This window comes from Crocuta crocuta, unplaced genomic scaffold, assembly GCF_008692635.1.
Source record: "Crocuta crocuta isolate KB4526 unplaced genomic scaffold, BGI_CrCroc_1.0 scaffold165, whole genome shotgun sequence".
NCBI classification, from domain to species: domain Eukaryota; kingdom Metazoa; phylum Chordata; class Mammalia; order Carnivora; family Hyaenidae; genus Crocuta; species Crocuta crocuta.
In genome coordinates this window covers 1,495,596-1,522,879 of record NW_027530502.1, presented here as the reverse complement: position 1 = coordinate 1,522,879, position 27,284 = coordinate 1,495,596, and the positions used below count along the sequence as shown (strand labels likewise).

At 38.2% G+C, this 27,284-nt stretch overlaps 1 protein-coding gene across 3 annotated transcripts in view; it reads left to right on the top strand.

Moving 5' to 3' along the window:
* Positions 1-27,284, top strand: part of LOC144233773 (phosphatidylcholine translocator ABCB4) — a 69,023-nt gene that overhangs the window by 9,000 nt on the left and 32,739 nt on the right. For all 3 annotated transcript variants that reach the window (XM_077766810.1, XM_077766809.1, XM_077766808.1), the window contains exons 4-13: positions 3,496-3,553; positions 5,070-5,261; positions 6,603-6,774; positions 7,672-7,796; positions 10,563-10,734; positions 12,977-13,090; positions 14,152-14,262; positions 14,480-14,605; positions 18,166-18,369; positions 18,731-18,901. In XM_077766810.1, coding sequence (XP_077622936.1) covers positions 3,496-3,553; positions 5,070-5,261; positions 6,603-6,774; positions 7,672-7,796; positions 10,563-10,734; positions 12,977-13,090; positions 14,152-14,262; positions 14,480-14,605; positions 18,166-18,369; positions 18,731-18,901 — 1,445 coding nt within the window. The remainder of the gene's footprint in view (positions 1-3,495; positions 3,554-5,069; positions 5,262-6,602; positions 6,775-7,671; positions 7,797-10,562; positions 10,735-12,976; positions 13,091-14,151; positions 14,263-14,479; positions 14,606-18,165; positions 18,370-18,730; positions 18,902-27,284) is intronic.

The window sequence follows — 27,284 nt, the reverse complement described above, 5'->3', positions numbered from 1 at the left end:
CCATCCTGTCAACAGAATAAAGCTAGTCAGTGACAAGGTTTGTTCCCTCACAATGACTCAGTTGTGCAGAAACTGTGCACATTCTGTGTGCAAAACCTTAAGGACAGAGTCATAGGAAACATTTCTATACAGAGTATCAGGAACTTGATCTATGTTATGTCATGTCTGTGTGACTGTTATGATCTAGAAAATTCTGTAGAGCAATCCCACACACCTTTGCATTGCTGCATGGTTGAGAGGAAAAGGCATTTTGGAGACCCGTTACCTTACCTAACAACAACACCTACTGTTGCCTGGATAAACACCAGCCCTTTGTTTTGTGCTGAATATTTCCACAAGATAAGAGAAGTTCTAGGCAAAATAGAGGAAGGCAGACATTGCTTTAAGACTTAAACATGACAGAGCTCTGTGTAATGTCTCCCCTGTAATCCTTAAGATATACAGTTATTTAAGCCCTTCACTTACCAGCTGTATGACCTTGCGCAAATTACTTAACCTCTATAATTCTTTTTTTAATGCTTTTTTAATGTTTTTATTTATTTCTGAGAGAGAGAGAGAGAGAGACGCAGCGTGAGCAGGGGAGGGTCAGAGAGAGAGGGAGACACAGAATCAGAAGCAGGCTCCAGGCTCTGGGCTAGCTGTCAGCACAATGAAACAACCACTCTAAAATTCTATTTCTTCATCCAAAGTAGATGTTATGAGAACTCTCTAAAAAGAATAGGCAACTTCAAGAATTCTCCATTTCCTTATTCTGGGAGGCATTCAGGCAGGCCAGAGAGAGAGTTACCCCTCTTAGCCCTTAGAATCAAGCAGGGAGGGACTCTTGGGTGGCTCAGTCTGTTTAGTGTCCGACTTTGGCTCAGGTCATGATCTTGTGATTGGTGAGTTTGAGCCCCACATCAGTCTGTCTGCTATCACCACAGATCGTGCTTCGGATCCTCTGTCCCTCACCCCCCACACCCTATACCCCCTTCTCAAAAATAAACATTTTGTTTTAAAAAGTATGAATTGGGGTTACTTCTTAGAAATGTGTGCTCTAGATGCAGCCAGAGGTTCCTATTTAACTGTTCTTGCGTGGAGCCTGAGCAACTCTATTTTTTTCAAGCTCCCCATGTGAATCTAACAGGCAGATGGCATTGAGAATCCCCAACGACAACTTGGAGATTGTTTATGAGACTGAGGTACAGTAAGTAACATCTGAGAAGACCAGGCCTAGGCCCTTCCAGACCTAGAATCCCATGAGATTTCCGGATCCAGAGTCCCATGACCTTTCAGGGAACACATCAGTACACATCTGCCTTACCTTAGTCTTTAGGCAGCAGAAACTCCTAGGAGCTCCTCAGGTTACTAACCCAGACCTAAGTTGCCATTCTCAGCTTCGATGCAGAGAACAGAGCATTTCAAATTTTGAATGCTCATAGATCCTTATTTCCTAAGAGGGAGGATCAGTCTGAGTTGTAATATCCTCCCTGGGAGAATTTAAACATCTGAGGTAGGCACTGGAGAAGAGTAAAATTCAGTTAAATTTTACCTGATTCTTAAGTTCTGGGGGAAGATCAGCCCTATACACATATATGTGGTGTTTTCCCAAGGTTTGAACCATGATTTCCACCAATACCAAGCTTTAGATAGCTTGTCTGCCTCTAATTCCAAATACAATTCCAATTTGGCATCCCAAAACTGCCATATTTCAGAACCCAGGGAGGAGGTGACTGGGTGGCTCAGTTGGTTAAGCATCCAGCTTTGGCTCAGGTCATGATCTCACAGTTTGTGGGTTTGAGCCCCACGTTGGGCTCTGTGTTGACAGCTCGGAGCCTGTAACTTGCTTTGGACTCTGCGTCTCCCTCTTTCTGCCCCTCTCCCAGTAGTGCTCTGTGTGTGTCTCCCTCTCTCAAAAATAAACATTTTGAAAAATTAAAAACACTAAAAAGAACCAAGGGAGGAAATTAGCACACACAACTGAACTGATAAGAACAGAAGTAAAATAGGGATGAGTCCTTAAGGATCTGATAGCTAAGAAGAGCAGATTAATAAGCAGAAACACTTCCCTGTGAACATCAGTAGAACTTATAATATTGAGGGAGAAATTATGCCACAGTCAGGCCCACATGCCTGGTAATTAATTGATCCTGATAGTAGTTTAAGTTTTAAATACATTTCAACCTTACCCCTCTTCAGAAGAAGGTAAGGAAGATACACTCCATGCAGAAAACATGAATATTGGATTATTTACACATGATAAAGGAACAAAGACTAGTTTCTTTCCTACTCTGGTATATTTTGTCCACAATGCCCTGGTGACATTTTGTCCTATTATTTTGTGAGTTCAGTGGACATAGGCTGTTTCCTTTTAATTTTTTCACGTTGTGGGTTTTTCTTTAATGTTTATTTGTTTTTGAGATAGAGTGAGTAGGGGAGGGCCAGAGAGAGAGGAAATCCCAAGAATTTGATGTGGGGTTTGATCCCACAAACTGTGAGATCATGACCTGAAAGCCAAAACCGAGTCAGATGCTTAACCGACTAAACCACTCAGGTGCCCCTTTAATTTTGTGTTTTTAAAAAAATGAAAATAAATCCTTACAATATGAAATAATCAGTGCAGTATAAACTTAGGAGCTCTATGTATAGTGCTAGGACTCTCTGCCTACTTGCTGCTGTGTGACTTTGGATAAGTGACTTTACCTGTGTCTTAATTTCCTCATCTGTGAAAGGAGAATTCATAAAGCATTCATACCTCATTGGATTATGGTGAAAATTAAATGAATGAATACATGCAGAGTGTTGAGGACAAAGCCTGTTATATAATAAATGGTCAGTACGTACTTGTTATTATTAAAACAGAAATGGCACATTGACAGTTTTATCAAATTAGTTCAAATTAATAGGCAATATATTTCCTAACAATTAATACTGCTGTAAAAATACCAGAATACAGCTTTGCCAGAAAACAGAATGTGGAATGCAGGATGATAACTAATTGCCAGTAATCCACTAACTCGTCTTTAAACAATTTACTTACCTTCCTTGTCTTTATTTTTCCCTCCCTTACAAGGGATGTAATTCAGCCTTTCTGTTACTTACCACAAAAGGAAACACGTAAGGGAAAACACACATATATTCAAATAAAATCAATATAAACAATTATCTGTAAAGTGATTTTAGTGAAAAAAAATGCCCCTTAAATCCTATATTTTCTATTGAGACCATTTATTTTTTCCTCTTTTGTCTTCTGTATCAGTTCCCCTCAGCTGCCTCAGGAAACTGCTTTGCTAAAGGCCTGAGATGGCCAGGATTGGGTCGAACCTGAGAGCGCTACCTTTCCCCATCTGGACCCTAGAGATGTCCTTCATCTAAACCCTTGGACTTCTTATTTGAGTAAAGTTAAAAGAATTCACTGAGGGTGAAAAGAAAAAAGATTTAAAAAATCTAGTAATGCCTATTAATAGTTCAACCTTTCAAAAATGTCTTATTTTGTTTTGTTTTGTTTTTATTTAGTGAATTTTTCATTGTCAATGCTAAATCCAGGCAGAATTCTGGAAGAAGAAATGACTAGGTAATTGGCTGATGTATACATATATTATGTAGTTATGATATATAAATATAGGTACATATATATAAATATGATGTACTTTTAAAACATTTTTATTTAACTATTTTAAGAGAGAGTGAGAGACAGAGAGTGGGGGTGGGGCGAGAGAGAGAGAGAGAGAGAGAAAGAATCCCAAGCAGGGCTCAAACTCACAAACTGTGAGATCATGACCTGAGTGGAAATCAAGAGTCGGATACTTAACTGACGGAGCCATCAGGCACCCCTATGATATACTTTTAAAACATTTTATTTGAGAATAATGGCAAACTTACAGAGAATTATAAGAATATAGAAAAAGTATCTGTATGCTCTTTACCTTTTGTTATATTCTTTGACCTACTGTTATCATTTATACCCACCCCCAAAACCTCCACTATTTGAAGTAACATGCATACATCACCTTTATTCACAAAAGCTTCAATGTGGTTCCTAAGCTTAGGATAGTCTCTTCGTAACCACAACACAGTTATCAACGTCAGTAAATTTAATATCGATACAGTACTTTGATCTAATAGAAATCTCAAGAGCCTGTAACATAATGTTTGTATGTTTACTTATTGATCAATGTTGCTGATTTAAATGAGCACATCTGTATGCTATTACAGGCCCAAAAGGCTTTTATCTAGAAATAGTTTGGGAAACTATATAAAAAATGTATTTTAAAATGTCAAAACTGAATTTGTTCTTTTTAAAGATACTAACTTTCCTGTAATTTAGTTAAGACTTCACTCAAAATTAGTTTGAATTTATGACATTTTTAGCATACTGTTAAAAAATGTTTTCAAATTCTGCCAAATAGGAAAGGTTGTTTGGGGGGGTTCTTTCTATAAAGAATATGAGAAAAATTACTCTAAGATGCACTTCACATGTCTGGTCTTTTTATTCCTATAACTTGTAATCTGTGAACAGTAGTGAACTTTTTCAATACAAGAAGATATGAAAGCCTAGAATATAAATAATGAAAGAAAAACCCATACCATGTCTACAAATTGTCAGTGTCTGTTTTAAAATCATTAATGTCATTATTTTTGCAGTTAAACACAAAAAATGATCTGTTTCTTTGGCTGATAGTTCAGGTGGATAGATTTGCCATCACCGTCTTATAATTTAGGAAAAGAAAAGATTTAAAAAAATTTTTTTAATGTTTATTTATTTTTGAGATAGACAAAAGAATACAAGCTGGGGAGGGTCAGAGAGAAAGAAACACAGAATCCAAAGCAGCATCCAGGCTCTGAGCTGTCAGCACAGAGCCCAGCGCGGGGCTCCTGTGAGATCATGACCTGAGCCAAAGTCAGAGGCTTAACCGGCTGAGCCACCCAGGCGCCTCTGGAAAAGAGAAAAGATTTTAATGTGTGTGTGTGTTATGATGTCCTATGCAATCTGGGGTTCCAGTAAACTTAATTGCCAATTCTGAAGATTTTTCGTGAAAGAGATGGAAAAAAGGACAGTATTTAAAAGAAACTTGCTAATTATTTTCCAGGTATGCGTATTATTACTCAGGATTAGGTGCTGGAGTTCTTGTTGCTGCTTACATACAGGTTTCGTTTTGGACCATGGCAGCTGGCCGGCAGATCCGGAAAATTAGGCAGGAGTTTTTTCACGCTATTCTACGGCAAGAAATAGGCTGGTTTGACGTCAGCGATACTACTGAACTCAACACACGGTTAACAGAGTAAGTGCGTCGTTAATGTCAGACTTTTGTAACGAAATTAACCACTAACTATGCAGATATTTGTCACGCTTAGATTTTAAATTTAAAACAATTACTAGAAAAGCATTTAATAGGCTTGGGACTAGATCATCTGATACCCCTTTCTAGCATTTGCAGCCTGCGCCACAGTGTATTTTCCTTACGTTAGTTTGCTCTCCTCAGTGATAGAGTCGGCTAATTTGAAGACTGAGCTCACATCTTATATTATCTGTCAGTGGCGCTTACCACAGGGCCTGACAGATATACATTCAATTTAGATGATTGAATGAAAAAGTAAATGTGTGAATGAAGTTGCAGAGAGGCTTTTCTTAGTAACTGTTGGCTCTTCCCTTATTCGTCGAGTATTTAAGGGGCTACTACGTGCCAAGCACTATTCTAGATGTTTACGGTTATACCCGTGAACAAAACTAAGCTCTCTGTTCTCTTGTTGCTTACTTTCCTGCAGAGAGAGATAGATGGTAAACTTTTTCTTTTTTTTTTTTAATTTTTTTTTTTATGTTTTATTTATTTCTAGGAGAGAGAGAGAGAGACAGCGTGAACAGGGGAGGGTCAGAGAGAGGGAGTCACAGACTGAAACAGGCTCCAGGCTCTGAGCTGGCAGTCAGCACAGAGCCCGACGCGGGGCTCGAACCCACGAACCTCGAGATCATGACCTAAGCAAAAGTCGGACGCTTAACCGACTAAGCCACCCAGGCGCCCCGGTAAACTTTTTCTTACTGGAGCCCCTGACACAAGTGTAGGGAACAAATGAAGTAAAAAAGGAGAGAAGGTCAAGACATTTAGGACCTGGTTCAGCCTCACTAAGGCCTTCTCAGCTTTGACTCGGAGTGAAATGGGCAGCCGTTGGACGCTTTTGATCTGAGGAATAACACGTTCAGACTTCCGTTTTCAAAGGATCACACTGGCTGCTGTATGGAGAATAGAGTGGGTTAAGAAATGGGTCCCGGTCCCGGTAGAAGCAAGTAGCACGTCCCTGTTCCTGTTGCGATGCCCTTCCTAACTCCTGCTTTTAAACAAATTGACTCACATGTTCAAAATGCTAATGCTTCTCAGACAGGATTAACTTGTTCGGTAGCATCAATGTTAATGATATTAACTTCTCAGAGGCATGAACTGATCCTGAAATTCTTCCTTTGCACAGTATTTAGGTGAGGAAAAATATCGTTCAAGAGGCTAAGACTGTGAAAGCGGCTTGCTGTAGCGTGAACAAGTTTTACCTGTCTGTGTGTTTATTAGATGTCTGCGTCAGCTTTCCGACTGAAGACCTCCTGCCTGTAACCACTTAGGTGTGATCTTTTTTAGTGACGTCTCCAAAATCAGTGAAGGAATTGGTGACAAGGTTGGAATGTTCTTTCAAGCAGTAGCCACGTTTTTTGCAGGATTCATAGTAGGGTTCGTTAGAGGATGGAAGCTCACCCTTGTGATAATGGCCATCAGCCCTATCATGGGACTCTCTGCAGCTGTTTGGGCAAAGGTATGTGAAACTGGGGCATTTTCACGTGTGTTAGGCCATGCATACAAGAGTTATTTGTAATACACAGGATTCTGGTTCTTGTAGTTGTGCAGATCCGTGTTCCATGTCGGTTGAAACCACAATGAGAAGCATGCTATTAATGCTGTAATGAAGAAATTTATTTGTATTGTGATTTAAAATGTCAGCTATTACCTCAATTACAGATTTTTCACGCTGCTCTTATTTCTTTGGGTAAATCTTCTGGCATAGTAGTTTAAACTACTATCATAATACGATAAAACCTTGGATTTTGAGTAACTTGCTCTGCGAATGTTCCACAAGATGACCAAACGTTTCCAATAAATTTTAACTTGATAAACAAGTGATATCTTGCAATATGAGTAGTCTGTGACGCCAAATGTCACATGATCACAATTAAGCAAATGGTTCTTGAAATTTGCTTTGATATACAAGTGCTTTGAATTACATGCATGCTTCCAGAAGAATTATGCTCACACACCAAGACTTTACTGTAATTAAAAATCATGACACAATAAAGGAAAGAACAATGACTTTCCAAAGCAGTAAGATTTTAATTTATTTTGCAATTAGCAGAGAAAATAAACACAGTATATTTGGAATGTGACTGTTCCTCAAAATGCTCTTTAGAGAATTATATGTGGGTTTTCTGTTCCTGACTACTCTTGGGGAGCAGATCACCAGGGTGGGTCAGATCTAGTCTTTGTAGTGGGTGGAGAAGCCACTGGATCTGGTACATGGAATGTTGTTCACTTAGTGACTTCAGTTTTTGGAAAGGGATAGATAGCATTTGGAAAGAAAAAGTAAACTGAACAGTGACAGGCTCTCTTTTAACTTTTCTCCCCATACCAAAGTCATGAATGTTTCCCTTCTGTCCAGATACTCTCAGCATTTAGTGACAAAGAACTGGCTGCATATGCGAAAGCAGGAGCCGCGGCGGAGGAGGCTCTAGGGGCCATCAGGACCGTGATAGCATTTGGGGGCCAGAACAAAGAGCTGAACAGGTCAGGAAGGTTCTCTGTTCGCTAGCACAAAGAACCCACTTTTATACTTTTTGTTGCTCGTTCTTCTGTGGTATGTGTTTGCTGCTTTCCTTTTCTTAGTATTAATCGCTCCCCTACAAAATATAGGAACCCTTTACAGATGTCTGGAGTTTAATGTCAGCCTCTAAAGCAGGGTGTTTACCCTTTTTATGTTCCATGGACTCCTTTGGCAGTCTGATGAAGCCTATGGACTCTCTTCTAAGAGTAATGATTTTAAATACTGAAGACAAATACATAGGATTACCAAGGAAACCAATGATAATGAAGTACAGTTTTCAAAATGTTTTTAAATTGTGATATAGCAAATATGCGCTTTCACTGTTAACATATTAATAAGAGTGAACTATGGGCTCAATAACTACTGAAACTGAAGCAGAAATACAGGTAAAAGTTATTTCAACATATTTGTATCCCTTGTAACATGATATAAAAATGATCCGCGATTTCTACTGGAAACAAAGTCATAGTTACTGCTAATTCTACTGGGGTTCGTTGCCTGCATTGATAATCCAAGGAAATGCTAAATTTCAGGTACAGGTCAGTGAAAATAATTACATAATGTTTTCCACATTCAAATCCCTTGACCATGGATCCCAGACCAAGAACCTCTGCTCTAAAGGAACCTGACATACAAAAACCAACATGCAAGGTCAAAGCCCACTGATAAAGGCTAGACTGCTTTACTTTAATGTCCGCAGCCAGTTTTCTTTAAATAGCATGCCCTTCTACAGTCAAAGTATGATTCTGTGGGGGTTTTTTGTTTGTTTGCTTTTGTGTTTTTGTTTTTGTTTTTGTTTGCCATTCTGTGGGACTCCTGATAGCCTACAACTTTTTAAAGAAAAATTCTCTGGAAATTCTCCAGCATTTAAAGCAAATTTTCCCTAATCCCCTCCATTTTCATTTTCTATTTTTCTGTTCCTTAAGCCCTCTTCTAAACCACTATGTTTCTTTCTCTAATCTCTTCCTTTTTCTCTCTCACTACTGCTTCCTGCCTGCATACAATAGCCCACACAGAGCACACTAACCCTCCCTCGGACCTCAGGATGTGAGTGTAATCACTACCGCTCCATTAGCCGCAGTAAGCGAGCCGCCTCAGCGAAGGTAATTACAGCACATCCACCGCTGTCACTGGAGCCTGGTGTCACACGGGGCTGGCCTGAATCTCCCTGGGCCCTGGGGCCCAGCCACACAAGACTAATCACCGTGCTGGACACAGCATGCTGGCTGTCTCCCCAGGGACGCAGCTCTGCTAAGTGAATGCAGTGCCCGAGACTGAGAAAAACACCCTGGAAGGCTGACTGCTTTAAGTAATTAAACGAAGAGACTTTTTGGTGGCAACTAATAAATTCTCAACATCTCATTTGGTTAAACTAAAAAAAAAAGTGGTATTTGTTTTTTGTTAGAAACACACTTTTTAGATATTTTCCTACAGTCTCATTTATATGCATTGTGTTTTTTCCTAATTTTAAGAAGCCAAAATTAGGTTTTACATACTCACTGTGTCTAGCATGGAAAGGTAGATTTAATTTAAACTGATGTAAAAAGAAATTATAATTTAACAGACCCATGTAGACATTTGTACCCTTGTATCACATCCAAGAAGCCAGTAATATGAATTATATTTATTTTTTTAAATTTTTTTAATGTCTTTATTTTTGAGAGAGAGACAGAGTGTGAGCAGGGAGGGACAGAGAGAGGGGGAGACACAGAATTTGAGGCAGGCTCCAGGCTCTGAGCTGTCAGCACAGAGCCAACACAGAGCTCGAACTCATGAACCGTGAGAGCATGACCTGAGCGGAAGTCAAACGCCTAATCTACTGAGCCACCCAGGCACCCCAGGAATATGAATTTTGATTGCTACTCTAAAGTATAATAGAATGAGCAATATTTAGGAGATTAAATTCTAAAACAATAATAGTAATAATAACAGGAATTGGAATTACCAGGTTGTGCCAACGGTGTGCCAGCATGGTGGTAACTACTTTCTAATACTATCTCTCAATCGTAATCATCTTGCAAGGTAAGCATTATTTACTCCACTTTACAAAAAGCATAACGTAAATCTAGAAAAATTCAGTTAAGAACCCATATCCTATATGTAGTGACCACTTCATAACCTTGTTCCCTGCCTTGACAGTTGAAGATCAACCTGACCAAAAAAAAGAAAAACAACTAAAAAAAAAAAAACAAAAAAAAAAAAAAAAAAAAAAACCAAAATGAAAAAAGCAAAGGCCCAAGTTAAAGTACAAGAACATGTAAAATTCCTGTCCATCACGCAATGGGGCAACAGAAGGGGTTTTTCTCTTGCCTAGAAAAGAGAATTGAATTGTGTAAAGAGCCTATTTTCGGCATCCTGAAAGGTATTTACATTTTGATGCCGTTCTTGTTGTCTTGGTTTCTCTTCTTCCACCTTAATGTTGGCTTGTGATACTGGCCATGAAGGTGAAGGCAAACTCTTCCATATCCCGAGTGACGTGCAATTCTAGAACAGCGACAGGAGACTGTAGGGACCACGAGAGATGAGTTACCGCCAGTAAAGAGAAGGTTCAGATGGGTTCTAGTCCTGGCTGATCCCGAATTGGTTCATTTCCCAGGAAGCTGGATCTCAGCAGGGCTTTCTTACTTTGATGGCTTTCTTCCTTAATCCTCCAACTATACAGGAAGTGAATATGGCTCTGATTGTGGATTGTTTTCTTGTTACAATATTTGCCTCTCATTTTCTGGTAGGTATGAGAAACACCTACAAAATGCCAAAAAGATTGGAATTAAAAAAGTGATTTCAGCAAGCATTTCCATGGGCATTGCCTTCCTATTAATATATGCATCATATGCGCTGGCCTTCTGGTATGGATCCACTCTGGTTATTTCGAAAGAATATACTATTGGAAATGCAATGACAGTAAGTAGTTTTCCTGAATATTTGTGAAGAAACCAAAAATATTGTTTATGCATCTACCTTTTGTTTTCTTTCATACTCCTCCCTTTCCGAGTATGAGCCATGGTTACAGGCTTTTTTCTTTTGGTGAGTCTTCGCTCTGTCCTTTGGGCAGAGCTGCCCTCCTAGGGTCAACAAGTCACCACTATGAGTTAGGGCCAAAAAAGTGGCATGTAGTTAGACCACTTGAGAAGCTATATAACATATAAAAGGAAATAAAAATTGGATAAATTTATGAATGAACAAATATGGATTGGAGGCATCCTCTTTCTCCCATTGAGTATCATCATGTAAACCCAAGGGAGCCTGGGTGGCTTAGTCGGTTGAGCGTCTGACTCTTGATTTTGGCTCAGGTCATGATCCTAGGGTTGTGGGATTGAGCTCCACGTCAGGCTTTGCACAGGTGATACAGGGCCTGGTTGGGATTCTCTCTCTCTCCCTGTCTCTCTCTACTCCTCATGCTTGCTTGCTGTCTCTCTCTGTCTCTCAAAATAAATAAAAATAAACATTTAAAAAATAAACATTATTATAGATAGGTCATAGTGTGAGAGAATGCTAAATTTATATAATATAAAACATTATACAAAATATAAGATGGAAAGTTATTTTATTGTTTTTCAGAATAAACATAGCTTTCTTTTATGATTCTAAAAATAACATACACGAGTTATACAAAGGATTTGAATAGACAGTTTTTAAAATTACAAATTACTTAGAATTGCTTATAATCTATTAATTCGTATATACCTAATGATAACTTTTGGTATATATCTCCCAGATCATTCTGTATGTATATGCTTTCTCTTTCAAAACTGGGATTATGATGCGGATGCTTTTAATAACCTTTTTATAACCTTTTTTTATAACCAGCAATATTTTTTATAAACCAGCAATATTTCATGACCATCTTTACATGTCAATGATAATCAAAACATGTAACCATTCAAATAGCAATCTTTTAAAACCTATAGTTCCCTGTATTTCTAAACAGAGGATATCGAACACAATTTGGCTCTTTGGTGGCAAATAAGGGCCATTATAAAACCAGTCATTTCAAAATGTTTTCTGGGGTGTTATCTTCAGATTCCAGTTCCATAACTGTGGACTCTATTCTTTCTCGTTTTGGTCTCCTTTCTGGTGGTCAGCTCATAAGCTCTCCACTTTCTTCACTTTCTCATTTGCTAAATTTTGTGAAGAAGAGGGATAGAATCCTGACTCCTTTCTAGCCTGGTCTCCTCATTTGTTCTGTGTGGACAGTGACATCTCCCCAGCGGGACTAGAGAGTGATAGTTATGATGTAGAGAACCCAGCAATACCCTCTGCATAAAAGCAGGAGCTCTGGTGCATGAACTTTATGACATCTATTTTGGTAGAGGCTTCTTTGCTTCCTTACTGGTCCTTACTGGTACTGCAGATAGTGGATCAATATTTGAGGGATATTTGAATTCTGGGTATGTGAAGTGTTATTTTACTGTCTTCAGAGAAAAGTCAAGCTGTGTGTAGATGTTTCATCATGCCCAGAGAGAAAAGAGTAATTTCTCTACATGTATGTTTTCCTAATTATGTGATAATATGGATTCCTGAAGCTATCTTGTTGGCTGTTCTATATTAATTTAAAGGGAAATGTGTTAGATTTTGTTTGCTAATAGCCTAAAACAATTGCATAAAGGAATTAGTGCACACAGGTGTGATTTAATGGTTTATAATATGTGAACTGTTAGTCTTTTGTTTAAAATCTTATCAAAATATGTACGGAAAATGCTATTTAAAAAAATAGGAAATTCCATGGGACCAAAATCCATCGTGTTTCATCTTGAACATTCTGTGTAATTCTATGTGTAAGGGTAGAAAGCCACAAAGGACTAAATAACAATACTGATGAGAAATGTGTCCCTCTAGTGCCATTAGCCTCACAGTCAAGGAAATAGATTTGAGAAATCTTTTTGACTCTGTATACGATCAGGAGAAGAACAAGAGATAGTTTGACAAGCTAGACAAAAAACAAATTTGAGGCTTTGAAGATGCCCATTGCGCGATGGAATATTGTAGTAACCTTATAAATTTTGCCCTTTTGCTAAAAAAAGATGTTAAAGGGATAATCCAAACTCAATCCTTAGGGTAATAATGTGTTTCAGTCATATCTGAGATAATAATGGGCACCAGAATGGGGCTTACTCCTAACTTTTCCTCGTATTCTCCTGTTCAGGTCTTCTTTTCAATTCTGATCGGAGCATTCAGTGTTGGACAGGCCGCTCCATGTATTGACGCTTTTGCCAATGCACGAGGGGCAGCCTATGTGATCTTCAATATTATTGACAATGTGAGTCATTTATTCATTCCATGTCAAAACATTCTTGGAGGCTTGCATACCTAAATTTGGCTCTAGGTTAGAAATCCTGTGAAAATAAGGAAGCTTTTCTTGGTAGTGAGTGAAACAAAGTGCCTCTTATTAATATTTCTAAGAGTTCATCTTGGAATAGAATAACGCTGACCTCATTTGGGAAAAGTGCATCTTCAGTAGTGTGTTTATTATTAGAGTTCAGAGTAAAGATGTTTGCTCTTCCAAGTTTGTGTCTTTTTCTCTTCCAAGGTGTAGCTAGACTAGGAATATTATGATTTTCATATGCAGGGTGAGTAGGTGGAAAAATTAGCAATGTATTGTGCTGTGGGTTGCCCCTTTCAAAGAAAAAAATTACTGCATGATTCATATGATTTTTAATCCACTCAATTGAATTTTACTAGCTGCAGTGAAATAAAGAATATAATTTTCACATACTAAAGCACGTCAGTGCATTTCTGCAGATAAAAATGCAACGTCTAACTGAAATCTGGCCCTTTAATTCAGGCTGTTCCTCTTGTGTCATTGACCTGAGTCATGAGAAAACTGCGGCTTCTGAACTTTCTTGCAGTTTACGCTGCTCCTAAGTAACTCGGCCCAACCAATTGCTCAGTCTTCACAACTCAAATCCATGTCATGTGTTATTTAGGAATAAGCTCATTTTCAGGAGAGGCTGAATACCTGGCTCTATCAATTTTAATATGTCTTGTTATGGCAGGTGTATAAGCATGCATCCCTGACCATTTTGAAAACGTATGAGTATATGCCAAAAGCTTAAAGAAAGATATTGTCAGAAATGGAATTAGTATATCTTTCTGTACTTTTCAGAAAATGTCTGTTTTCTGAGAAGGAATATTTCCTTACACACACACACACATGCACATGCACACACACACTCATAAAATCTACAACTAGGGTTTTGTCTCATGTGAAGGGAACTGAGTCATTCCAGGCTCTATTTTTGGAATTTGCTAAGTCATATTCTTTAAATGTGCAATTGTTTGTCCTATGATGGAATAGTCATTGAATTTTGTTTTATTTAGAATCCTAAAATTGACAGTTTTTCAGAAAGAGGACACAAACCAGACAGCATCAAAGGGAATTTGGAGTTCAATGATGTTCATTTTTCTTATCCAGCTCGAGCTAATGTCAAGGTACTGTAAGCAATGTTTACAAGAATTCCTAACTCAGATGGAGTGTTTAATCACTATAAAGAACCTAAAGTCCCTATTATTTAGATATTTATATCCTTTTCTCTTTGGGGCTTTATTTCCTTATTTGATACTTTTTTCAAATTTAAAACTGAATCAAATTAGTCCTCTTTTAGGATTTTGTTGTGAAGTGATTCTTTTTCTCTCTTTTCCTTCACAGATCTTGAAGGGCCTCAACCTGAAGGTTCAGAGCGGGCAGACGGTGGCCCTGGTTGGGAACAGCGGCTGTGGGAAAAGCACGACAGTGCAGCTGTTGCAGAGGCTCTATGACCCTGATGAGGGTATGGTAAGTGGGAAGAACCAGGTTCTCCAAAGTGGGAAGCTGGGTACCAATTAGCCCTTCAAAAGTGGGGGTATTTTTTATTTTAATGTTTTATTTATTTCCAGGAGAGAGAGAGAGAGAGACAGCGTGAGCAGGGGAGGGTCAGAGAGAGAGGGAGTCACAGACTCTGAAACAGGCTCCAGGCTCCGAGCTGGCAGTCAGCACAGAGCCCGACACGGGGCTCGAACTCACGAACCGCAAGATCATGACCTAAGCGAAAGTCAGACGCTTAACTGACTAAGCCACCCAGGCGCCCCAAAAGTGGGGGTATTTTTAGTAATAAATTCACATGTGAATCAATTTTAGTAAAAAGGCTATAGACTTGCAATGCATCTAGATAATGGCTTCAAACACTTGGCCTGGTTTAACAAAAACATGCAAGATGATAAAAAGCCAAAGAAGCTAAATGACTCTCTCTTCTTTTCTCACTGAGCACTTCATAACTAGGCATCCAGACCACGGAGACTGTTATTTTCAAAGAATTTTGAGGTTTGGTCAAAAATATTTCTTGTAGCATTTTTTGACAAGCTGATAATCAAGATCACAATAGGACAGTAATTAAGTTCATCAAAGATAGTTGAATTTTCTTAAATGTTGGAATATCTCCAGGGGAAAGTGGGATTGTCTCTTAAAAAACTTCTGGGACATGGGGGACATTAATAACCCAGGGTATATTTTTGCCTGTTAAAAACTTTCCCATAAATTGACACTTCAGGGGCACCTGGGTGGCTCAGTCAGTTAAGTGTCTGACTCTTGATTTTGGCTCAGGTCATTATCTTGTGGTTTGTGAGTTCAAGCCCCACGTCAGTCTCCCTGCTGACAAGGTGGAGCCTGCTTGGAATTCTCTCTCCCTCTCTCTCTCTGCCACTACCCTACTTGTGCTCTCTCATTCTTTCTTTTTTAAAATAAATAAATAAACTTAAAAAATAAAAAAACTAAATTGAAATTTCAACAAAAGGTATAAGGCATAGAGTCTTCACCCACATTTACTAATGATATTTTGACCCCTTTACTTTATTGTCTTCTCTCTCTCTCCATATGTGCTTGTATATATAAGAAACATACATGCACATGTATTTTTTTCTGAACCTTTGAGACTACATTAAGGACATCATGTCCCTTGACCCTTAAATATTTCAGTATATATTTTCTAAGAAGGACATTCTCTTACACAACCACAAAACAATTATCAAAATCAGTAGATTTAATTTTAATACAGCACTAGCCCACAGTATATATTCAGATTTACTCAACTATACCAACCTTAGGACATTGAGTTTACCTGATACTGAAATATATTGTAATTCAACAATTACGAAAACAGAAGGTTACAAGTTACAAAGAAAAACAAAAAACATTAAAAGGCATTGAGATAGAATTGAGATGGCAGAAATGAATACAAAGTTTTAGGTCCATGAATTATATATTTAATTAATTTAATAAAATGCACATTTTGGAAAAATCTGATATTACTAAGGAGGAACATAATCCTTTCCTCGTTTGCTAAAGCTAACTCTAAGTTGGTTCAAGTGTAAAAATAAAGAGCCTTGTAAAGAGCCTCATAAAATACTAACCATTAAAAATACACATTTGAAAATTTCTTTAAAGTTATTATTGGAAAAGGGAGACCTGGCTGGCTCAGCCAGTGGAGCATATGACTCTTGATCTCAGTGTCATGAGTTCGTGCCTCCAGTTAAAATTCAAAAAATAAAAAAATTTTAAATAAAATAATTATTGGAGTAATATATATACTTTATATTTATATGTCAACAGTAAAAGATCTTCAGAATTTTTTTAAAAATTTTAATGTTTTATTTATTTCTGAGAAAGAGAGAGACAGCATGAGCAGGGGAGGGTCAGAGAGAGAGGGAGATACAGAATCTGAAACAGGCTCCAGGCTCTGAGCTAGCTGTCAGCACAGAGCCCGATGTGGGGCTCAAACCCACAAACCATGAGATCATGACCTGAGCCGAAGTCGGATGCTTAACTGACTGAACCACCCAGACACTCCTAAAAAAATCTTCAGAAATTTTATAACTCAGAGATATTCATTGTTTACATCACGATTGAACAATTTTCTTACTACTCAAATAATAAATGTCCAGTGGTATAATTCATTCATTTAATTTTTCCTTAAATTTCTCTTCCATAAAAATCAGTAAAGCTTCAATAAAAGAAAACCATAATGATTTATGATATATATGGTGAAACTATTATATTTAATACTTGAGAAATTAATATGGATCTATAGTAGGATACGAACATGAAAATCTTTTGAGAATAAATACGCATTTGTAAAAAGCTTCAAGATATGTCCAGCCTCATTTATAAATAGATACAAAACAAAGCAAATATAAGGTACCAGCTTGCACTTATTAATTAGAAAAAAACAAAATGATAAAACTCAGAGCTAGTAAATTGTAAAAAAAAAAAAAAAAGCAGATATATTTATTTTTCCTGACACTGTAAATTATTAAACTCTTTTTAGAGTGTTGTTCATTCAACCTTTATTCAGCAAATAGTAAGTGCCCAACATATACCAGTCATTGCATAGGTAAGTAATTGTCATCAGAGAAAAAGATAAATCATACTCTTCAGCCTGGTAACTCTCTACTTCACTGATTTTTCTTCCGTGTTCCTTAAAAGAAGCCAAATATCCAGCAGGTGAGAAATGCTAAAGTAAATTATGGTATATTACATATAGTAAAACATCATAATGCTGTCAAAATGATGTGTACACTAAGTAAATAAGTGGATGTTTTAATCAAATTTAAATAATGGTAAGCAAAAAATAAAGCATGCCAAAAATCTATAACCTACTATCACTGTGGAGAATAATCCATCTATGTAAAACTGTAAGTGTAAGATAATAAATATACTTTTTTTTAAATGTTTATTTTTGAGAGAGAGAGACAGAGCATGAGCAGGGGAGGGGCAGAGAGAGAGAGGGAGACACAGAATCTGAAGCAGGTACCAGGCTCTGAGCTGTCATCACAAAGCCCAACGCAAGGCTCGAACTCACAAACCACAAGATCACGACCAGAACTGAAGTTGGACACTCAACCGATTGAGCTTCCCAGTCACCCCAATAAATATACTCTTTATTTTTATTTTTGCACATTGCTGTTTGTTTCTAATTCTCATTTCTAACCCCCACAATAAGTTAAATAAGTTAAATGTTAGCTAAGACTTTTTGTAACAAATTAAAGAGTCTTGATGCTTTGGATGTCAGATGGATTTAAAGCATTTAATGGAAACGGGGCACCTGGGTGGCTCAGTTGGTTAAGCATCTGACTTCAGCTCAGGTCATGACCTTGCAGTTCATGGGTTTGAGTCCTACATCAGGTTCTGTGCCAACAGCTTGGAGCCTGGAGTCTATTTCAGATTCTGTATATCCCTCTCTCTCTGCCCCTCTTCCACTCATACGCTGTCTCTGTCTCTCTCTTTCAAAAATACACATTAAAAAGAATTTTTAAAAAAAAATAATAAATTAGGCATTTAATGGAAATATTTCTGTCTTTCAGATCAATATAGATGGACAGGATATTAGGACCTTTAATGTAAGGTATCTCAGGGAAATAATTGGAGTGGTGAGTCAGGAGCCAGTGCTATTTTCTACCACAATTGCTGAAAACATTCGTTATGGCCGTGGAAATGTCACCATGGATGAGATAAAGAAAGCTGTCAAAGAAGCCAACGCCTATGAGTTTATCATGAAACTACCACAGGTAAAGACTGTAGTAATGTAGTTGCCCTTGACATTAGAATTTGACTTCATGTGTCTGACTTCTTTCTTCAAAGTTTAAACTAAATAATGTTTGAATGCAAGGTTGTCCAACTTGGCTTAGGCAAGTCTCTTAACTTATTCAGTTGGGGCTATATTGGCAGTCTGGTACATAAATCCTATAAAATTTTATACAGAGTGTATGTAAGTAGTTTTTTAGAATTCAGTATTCATTGATTTTATTATAATTTAGGACTCATTACAGTAGTCAAAATGAAGCTCTGTGTTGCCTTCATGAATTTCTAGACTCCTTAGCTTTTTCTATTTAAAATACATCAGGAACTCCTCCATGTTTTCTGTTGCAGAAATTTGACACCCTGGTTGGAGACAGAGGGGCCCAGCTGAGTGGTGGACAAAAACAGAGAATCGCCATCGCTCGGGCCCTGGTCCGCAACCCCAAGATCCTCTTGCTGGATGAGGCCACGTCAGCCTTGGACACCGAAAGTGAAGCAGAGGTACAGGCAGCCCTGGATAAGGTCAGTCAACCCTGAATACCAGCAAAACTGAAGCTTTATTGGAAATTCTTGCCAGTGTTTTGCGAGTCTAGATTGAAAAACATAAACATAAAAGCAAGTGAAGCTCTCTCCTGGGGCTTTATTGATTTCCCTTTTCTGTCAAGTCACATTGCCAAGAGAGGTAGATGGCCCATTAACTGGCTTGCTTTGACCGAAGTGCACGGTGCCCAATTCCAGGTCTATGCCACCTGCCACTTGGCTTCATTTACTTCCCGCACATAGGCTATTGCTTTGATCAGAAAGTAGTTGTGTTAAAATGTACAGAGAAAAATCTTGTTACCTAGACACTGGTCCAGCTGAAAAATAGCTCAGAAACTTGCCTTGTTTTGTAGGCACTAACATTATCTTTATTCATGAAGGCAAAAGGAAATAAAGTTCAATTTGTGTGTTTGTCTAAACACATAAAAAAGCAGTGCATTTGAAAGATGCTAAGCTCATGTGCCCAACTCAGGTATTCCTGAATCTCTCACTATCATTTTTGTTTTTAAATTTTTAAAAATTTTTTAATGTTTTATTTATTTCTGAGAAAGAGAAAGAGACAGCATGAACAGGGGAGGGTCAGAGGGAGGGAGAACCAGAATCCAAAGGAGGCTCCAGGCTTTGAGCTAGCTGTCAGCACAGAGCCCGATGCAGGGCTCAAACCCACGAGCCGTGTGATCATGACCTGAGCCGAAGTTGGACGCTTAACTGACTGAGCCACCCAGGCAGTCCTCACTATCGTTTTTAAAAGCTGAAGCGTCACAGGAAGAACCTTATGTTGGGACACTTTTGTGGTCAGTGCTGCTATCCTCTGTACTAACAACACGGTATAATAATCAGAATCAGATGACACCATATAAATGGGTTTCAGAAACATAAGTATTACAAATATATTTGGTTTGAGAAAGTTTAATAATCAATGTGCAAGCTACTGAACAGTTTCTATCCAAACTACCTCTTGCAATTTTAGAGACAAGTTGTGTGTATCTTATTTTCTCCAGAAAATTTCTACCTGAATCCTAAGTAAACACTGTGTGTGCTATCAACTGTAGTTAATCAATGCTTCCCAGTTTATCAGATTTATATTTTGGCTTATATCATATAATTTAATCTAATAATGATTGAGATTATAGTTGTTCCACACAAATTCTTGCATTGAATTATATTGCTTTCATGTATGTTAAGTCTCAATATTAAGGAATCAAAATATACATGGGAAACTGGTATTTGGTTGGTTAATCAGGCATGACTTAAAGCAGGAGATTATTTCTTTATGCATATGTTAAAACAAAAATTAACTTCAAAGGGCATTTATCTGTTGACATAGACTTTTTCAGGAAAAGTCAGGTAGGATAAGAAAGATACTTATGCAGCAAAAAGTCCCATTCAGCCCTAGAGCCCAGGTCCCAATACTTTCTAGGATACAAATATTCAATATATTAGCACTTTCTGTGCTAAAAGAACAAAATTATTGGATGTTATTTTTTTGTGATATGGATACTTTCAGAAAAATTGTAGTCTTGCTGGTTTTAATTCATAGTTGGACAAGTCACTTCATTCAATTTTAGCAATTTGTATTCTCTAGGATTATGGCCTACACTCCCCATTTCATAAACTTTTAGGTTTTAAAAATAGGTGATAAATCACTCATAATTTTTTTTTAAATCTCCATGAAAAGCCATTAGCAGCTTGGTGAGGGGTTAAGGGCACAGGCTTTGGTACTAGACAGGCTGAAGTTGGAGTCCTGGCTCTGTCTCTTTCTAGCTGCATGACCTTGGGCAAATTAACTGACCTCTCTAAGCCTGAGATACTGCAGAAGTAATTAGGGAGAGGGAGAGAAGTAATGTCATAGGATGATTGAAAAGATTAAATGCGTACTACATGTAAAGTTATTAGCACATGCCTTGCACATGGGAAACACTTGATAATGTTAGCTGATGCTATTATTATGGTGACTACCACTACCGTGATTATTATTAATTTAGGTAATTGGTGAGTTGGTGACCTGTTGCTGCATAACAAACCATCCCAAATTCATACTTAAAACCGTAATTCTGCGGATTGGCTGGGTGGATCTTCTGCTCTTTTCACCTGAGCATATGACTGCATTTACATGGAAGGTTGACTTAGCTAAAACAGTCCAAGATGGCCTCACTCACATGGTGGCAGTCGGCGGGCATCTCATGTAGCTTCTCATACACATACTAATACTCATGCAATAGGCTAGCCTGGCTGCCTTACATCGCATTTTCAGGACATTGTACCCAGAGGCAGAAGACATCTAGAGGCTTAGACTCCAGGGCTTACACAGTGTCACTGGTGTGATATGCCAGTCACAGCAATTCACAAGGCAGCCCAGACTGAAGAAGGAAATAGATTCTACCTCTTGGTGGGTGAGCTGTAAAGAATCTGTGACCATATTAAATCTTCCACAGCACACCCTCTCCCACATTTATTTACATTTCTCCCATGTGCAAACTGAATTCACCTCTTCCCAATACCCTCAAAATTTTCATGCAGATCTGACCTCCGGTTCAAAGTCTAGTATCTGAAGATCTGTACATGGTCCAGATATGGATGAGTTCTTTATGTTAACCTCATCTTGATCCAGAGATCGGTGAATGAAAGAGACAAGCTGTCTTCCACACATACACCCAACATGGCGTGTTGATGCCAGGATGGGATAATGGTAGTTGCTCTTTTCAAAAATTAGAACAGGAAGCATATAACAGTGGTTACTGGTCCATAGCAATTCTGAAATGCAGTCGGGTGCATGTAACCAGATACCCCGCTGCTCCAGGGTAAAGGAATGGTCCTTGATTAAAGCCCAATTCCGTCCCCAGTACTGGAGTGTTCTTGGTTTGGGCTCCACCCTCTGGGCTCTTAGATCCTCCCTCTGAGTGGCCTTTCCTTTTCAGTATGAAATGGCCTGTGTCTGCCACTGATTAGCTTTCTCAGTATGCTTTCTGCCTGTAGAAATTTCAGACCTACAGCCCTCTTTGTAGTTTGAATTTTCTCAGTCTCTTTCAGTCCAAGATGATGGATTCTCTCTCTTTTTTTTTTAATGTTTTATTTATTTCTAGGAGAGAGAGAGAGACAGCGTGAGCAGGGGAGGGTCAGAGAGAGAGGGAGTCACAGACTGAAACAGGCTCCGAGCTCTGAGCTGGCAGTCAGCACAGAGCCCGACGCGGGGCTCGAACCCACGAACCGCGAGATCATGACCTAAGTGAAAGTCAGACGCTTAACCGACTAAGCCACCCAGGCGCCCCCAAGATGATGGATTCTCTTAAAAACTGAGTTTGCTTGGAATCTGACTGTGGTTCACACAAGCCCCCAAAGCCACATCTATAACTTTTTTTCCCCCAAAATAAACCTCTCTCTACTGTGGGCTGTATATGAAACTGCCATGAGGAAACCCTTACTCAAGAGTCTTAGAAGCCCTTTTATGTAGATGCAGGTGTCTACTAGAATGTACGTTAAATCTTTCAGAGATTTGATCTTTGGCTTCATTTCCCTAGATGGTTAATGATACATTTTCCAACCAGACAGGTACTGGGTCTTCTGTGTTTCCTCTAAATTCACCTTGCAAACCAAATAGATCCTTCTTTAGCTCACCTTTCTCTTCCCATACCTTATAAAATACAGCCTTTAGAATCCAGTTGGCACTTTCGACATTCTGTTTAGAGATCTCTGGAAACTTCTTAGCTAGAGGTACAAGTTCAGTAGATAAAATAACTTTCTTTCAAGTTACTGGAGGAAACATTCTTTTTCAATTATTGCAAGGTTACATAATGCAGGTAACCCTCTTTCTGGGCTCCAGTAGCAATTTCCTTACTTCTCTCCTCGTCTTTACTAACAGTATTTCTTTTTTTTTAATGTTTTTAAAATTTATTTTTGAGAGAGAGAGACAGAGCATGAGTGGAAGAGGGGCAGAGAGAGAGGGAGACACAGAATCCGAAGCAGGTTCTGAGTGGTCAGCACAAAGCCTGACGTGGGTCTCGAACAACAAGCTGAGAGATCACGGCCTCAGCCGAAGTCGGGACGCTTAATCGACTGAGCCGCCCAAACGCCCCTTTACTAATTGGGCTTTAAGCCAAAACTTAGTGAAGTGGATGGTGTGGTTCTTCTATTGGTTTTGCTTAGTCTCCCTCAAGCAGCTACTCAGAGTCAGCTGGGCTGGAACATTCAAGATGGCCTCACCCTTGTGCCTGGCAATTAGTTGGTGATGGCTATTGCCTGAGGCAGCTCAGTTCTCCCCAAGAAGCTTCTTATCTTCCAGTAGATTAGACAGGTTTCCTTTTACTATGGTTTCAAGGTAGCAAACACACAACCGGAAAGCCTTTTGAAGTCCAAGTTCTGGAAATTGCACAAGGGTCAATTCCTTCATATTCATTTGGTCAAAATAAGTCACAAGACCTCCCTGATTTAAGGAAATGGAAAAACACACTTCCCCTCTGGATGGGAGTGCCTACAAAGTGTTTGTGGCCATGTTTAACGTACCATTGTTACTATGAATAATTTAGAATCTACTTAATTGGCTCCATACTTTGCAAAATTACTAAGCAAATCTATTTTGCAGACAAAAATCATGTCTTTAACAGGGAAATCCTTCATTATTGCACCACCCCAGTGATACAAGTCAATCATTTGGGCCAGTCATACTAAGGTACAAACTACATTTTAACAATAAAAAGTTGAATTTTGTAGTTTATCATCTTTCCTCTGAGGAGTGTAAGGATATAACACTATTTTATCTATTGTTATTCTTTCCTGATTACCTATCCTGTAAGAATAATTTCCTCTTGTGGATCCTTTCTACATTTCTCAGTACCTCATGTGTGGCACCCCCTTATTGTAGTTATTTATTTATTTATGTGCCTTCTCTCCCTGGAAAGAATAAATCTTCTAAGAAGCAAAATTACTGAGTGGTTCATGTTTATATCTTTTTTAAAAGTAAGCTCTGTCCCAGGCTTGAACTCACGACCCTGAGATCAAGAGTCACATGCTCTACCAACAGATCTAGCCAGGTACTCCTGTGTTTATATCTTTTTAATACTTAATACCTGCCTTGCACATAATAGATCCTAAATAAATATTTACTAAATTGACTGATTACCATGATCCAGCTCATTGAAATCATACATGTCAACATAAAAAAATTGAATGGCCGCATAAGCTTTTGACTCCATAAATAGTGACTATTTATCAAAACATACTATAGGTTTTTCAATATAAGATCTTAAAGAATACATATGAAGATTTATTGTTTTGATTTTTTAAAGAAAGTCATTAACCACAGATTTCATACCTACGTGCCTCTCCTACTCACAGTGTTATCATACAGGAGGCGCAAGAGAAAAATGAAAAATAGCCTGTGTGATTTTATCAAATGATTCCAAAGATTTCATTTTATGTACCTCCCTCCACCTCTTTTTTCCCCCTTAGCAGTTCCAGAAAAGCTAATGGATCAGTACTCCCTTTGTTCGGGCCTGCCTTTCATCCCTGCACATCCAAAATTAGCAGAAGGTCCAAATTTCTTAATAGTTGGTGTCCTTGAATCTTGGATATTTATTTGCCAGTGTTTTTTCATCATTGGAACATCTAAGAGCGCTGAAAAGAAATCTCTTTGTGTCAAGTCTGTTCCGGTGAAAATTTCTTGGTAGGGTGACAGTTGCTAACTTTTAAATTGACCAATACATCCTTTGTTTCTCCTGCACACCAATCATTTACTCACAAGTCTGATTGTAATCCCTCTGGGTGGTTGTTTTTTTAGTGTTCAGATAGTATCAACCTATTATTACCATAATATTAACATAATCACTGTTTGCAATTTACATATCACTGTTATTAGTATCATGAATATGATTAGAATGATCAAGTTATTTCTTATGTGCCTTATCACACATGGACCATACAACTTCCACATCAGTGAATATTTATTAATGCCTTGTTGGGGCCTACGTACTAATAATCGGACAGTCTTAAATATTGTCCAATAGAGCAATGCTTTAGTCTCTGCTTTTCCTATGGTTTAACTCTTTTATACTTAATTAAACACAGTTGAAGATGGTAATTTTAGTGTAAGGATGGAAAGAGAAAGACCCACATTTTTTTCCAGGAGGCTACACAGTTGACTCAATATCATTTATTGTATATTCCACCTTTCCCCTGCTGCTAGACGGTGCCATATTTATCATACACTAATTCTTAAATGTTTTATGTCTATTTCTGGACTCTCTATCTTGTTTTATTGATCAAGTTGCCTATCCATGTGATAGCTTCCCCTGGATTTTATTAATTTAATTGCTATAGGTTTTAATGGTGTAGTATTTGGTGGAGGTATTTCCCTCTCACTAAATTATTTTCCAGAATTTTCATGCTGCTCCTTTTTTTTTTTTTGAGATGTAATTAAGATACCATGAGGTTTGCCCTTTTGAAATGTACAATTCAGTGGTTGTTCGCATATTCACTAGGTTTTGCAACCATCACCATTATCTAATTGCAGATTGGCATCATCCCCAAAGGAAACCTTGTACTCATTAGCAGTCACTCTCCACTCCATACTTACCCCAGCCCTTGGTGACCACTAATCTACTTTCTATCTCTAGGGGTTTGCCTAATTCTGATATTTTATATAAATAGAATCATACAATGCATGATCTTTTGTGACTGGTTTCATTCATTTAGCATAATGTTTTCTAGCTTTTCCCAAGTATTTACTTAAATTCTAGTTAGTTAACATGTAGTATAATGTTGGTTTCAGGAATAGAATTTAGTGATTCATCACTTACATACAACACCCAGTGCTCATCACAACAAGTACCTCCTCAATACCTATCACCCGTTTACTCCATCACCCTCCACCTCCCTTCATCAACCCTCAATTTGTTGTTAATCATTAGAAGTCTCTTATGATTTGCTTCCCTCTTTTTTCTTTTTTCCCTTTCCATATGTTCATCTGTTTTGTTTCCTGGATTCCAGATATGAGTGAAATCAATGGTATTTTTCTTTTTCTGATTGACTTATTTCACTTAGCATTATGTACTCAAGCTCCATGCACGTCATTGCAAATAGCAAGAGTATATTCTTTTTGATGTTTGAGTAATATTCCATTGTATATATACACCACATATTTAATCCATTCATCAGTCACTGGACATGTGGGCTCTTTCCATAGTTTGGCTATTGTTGATATTAACATAATGTTTTCAAAGTGCATCCATTTTCAAACATGCATCAGAATGTCTTTATTTTTTTATGGCCCAATAATATTCCATTGTATGAATGTACTTCATTTTGTTTATCCTTTGATCAACTGATAAACATATGGATTGCTGTCACTTTTTGACTATTATGAATCTAGGCTATCATTTTAATTTGTATTTTTAACTACTTAGATGAATTAAGCTTTACTCCAATCACCATCCTAATGATGTAGTTTTACTGCCTCAAAATAGAAGTGGTCTTAAGAAGGTGTTATCTTAGGGGCATCTGGGTGGCTCAGCTGGTTAAGTGTCAGACTTCGGCTCCGGTAATGATCTCACAGTTCGTGGGTCCAAGCCCTGCATCTGGCTCTGTGCTGACAGCTCAGAGCCTGGAACCTGCTTTAGATTCTGTGTCCCTCTCTCTCTCTGCCCCGTCCCTGTTCATGCTCTGTCTCTCTCGGTCTCAAAAGTAAATAAACATTAAAAAAAAGAAAGTGTGATCTTAATAGAATTAATGAGTATCTATCAAAAAGAATAACCTTTATCAAGGACATAACATGAATAATTTGATGAGCATTTTCCAGGGTTTAAAAGCCCACTGATAAACCCACCAAGCCAATATGTGAGTTTACTGAACTACCTACTGGGGTGATCTGTAGATTCTAGCATGGGGCCAAACAGGGGCACTTGTTAAAAAGCAATTATTGGACCCACTCTGGAGATAGTGAGGCTGATGGTCTTTGAACTATAATTTAAACCGTCCTGATCTCAAACTACATTTTCACCTAAACTGCCTGCATGGAGCCCATCAGAATTACAACTGAAATCAGGCACTTCAAAAGAAACCTTAGAGAAGAGCCCTGGAGAAGGTGGCATTTGACAACAATTCCAACCTGTTGTTGCTAAAGTGCTAGAGGATCATATAACTGACAAGATGGGCTCCTCAGACAAGTATAAAAACACTTGAGAAGGGTCAAGCCTTTCCTTGTTTTGCTTTGTTAAGCCTACACTTTGAGCTTCCAGAGTTATCCATCCTCATACTGGAAGGGTTGGCCTCCTTTCTGGTCCAGAATTCAAGTGTCCCTGTAACCTTTCATAGATAAGGATGCCTATGAGCCCTAATCACACCGGGTAAGCTACTCTTATCAACCACAAACACA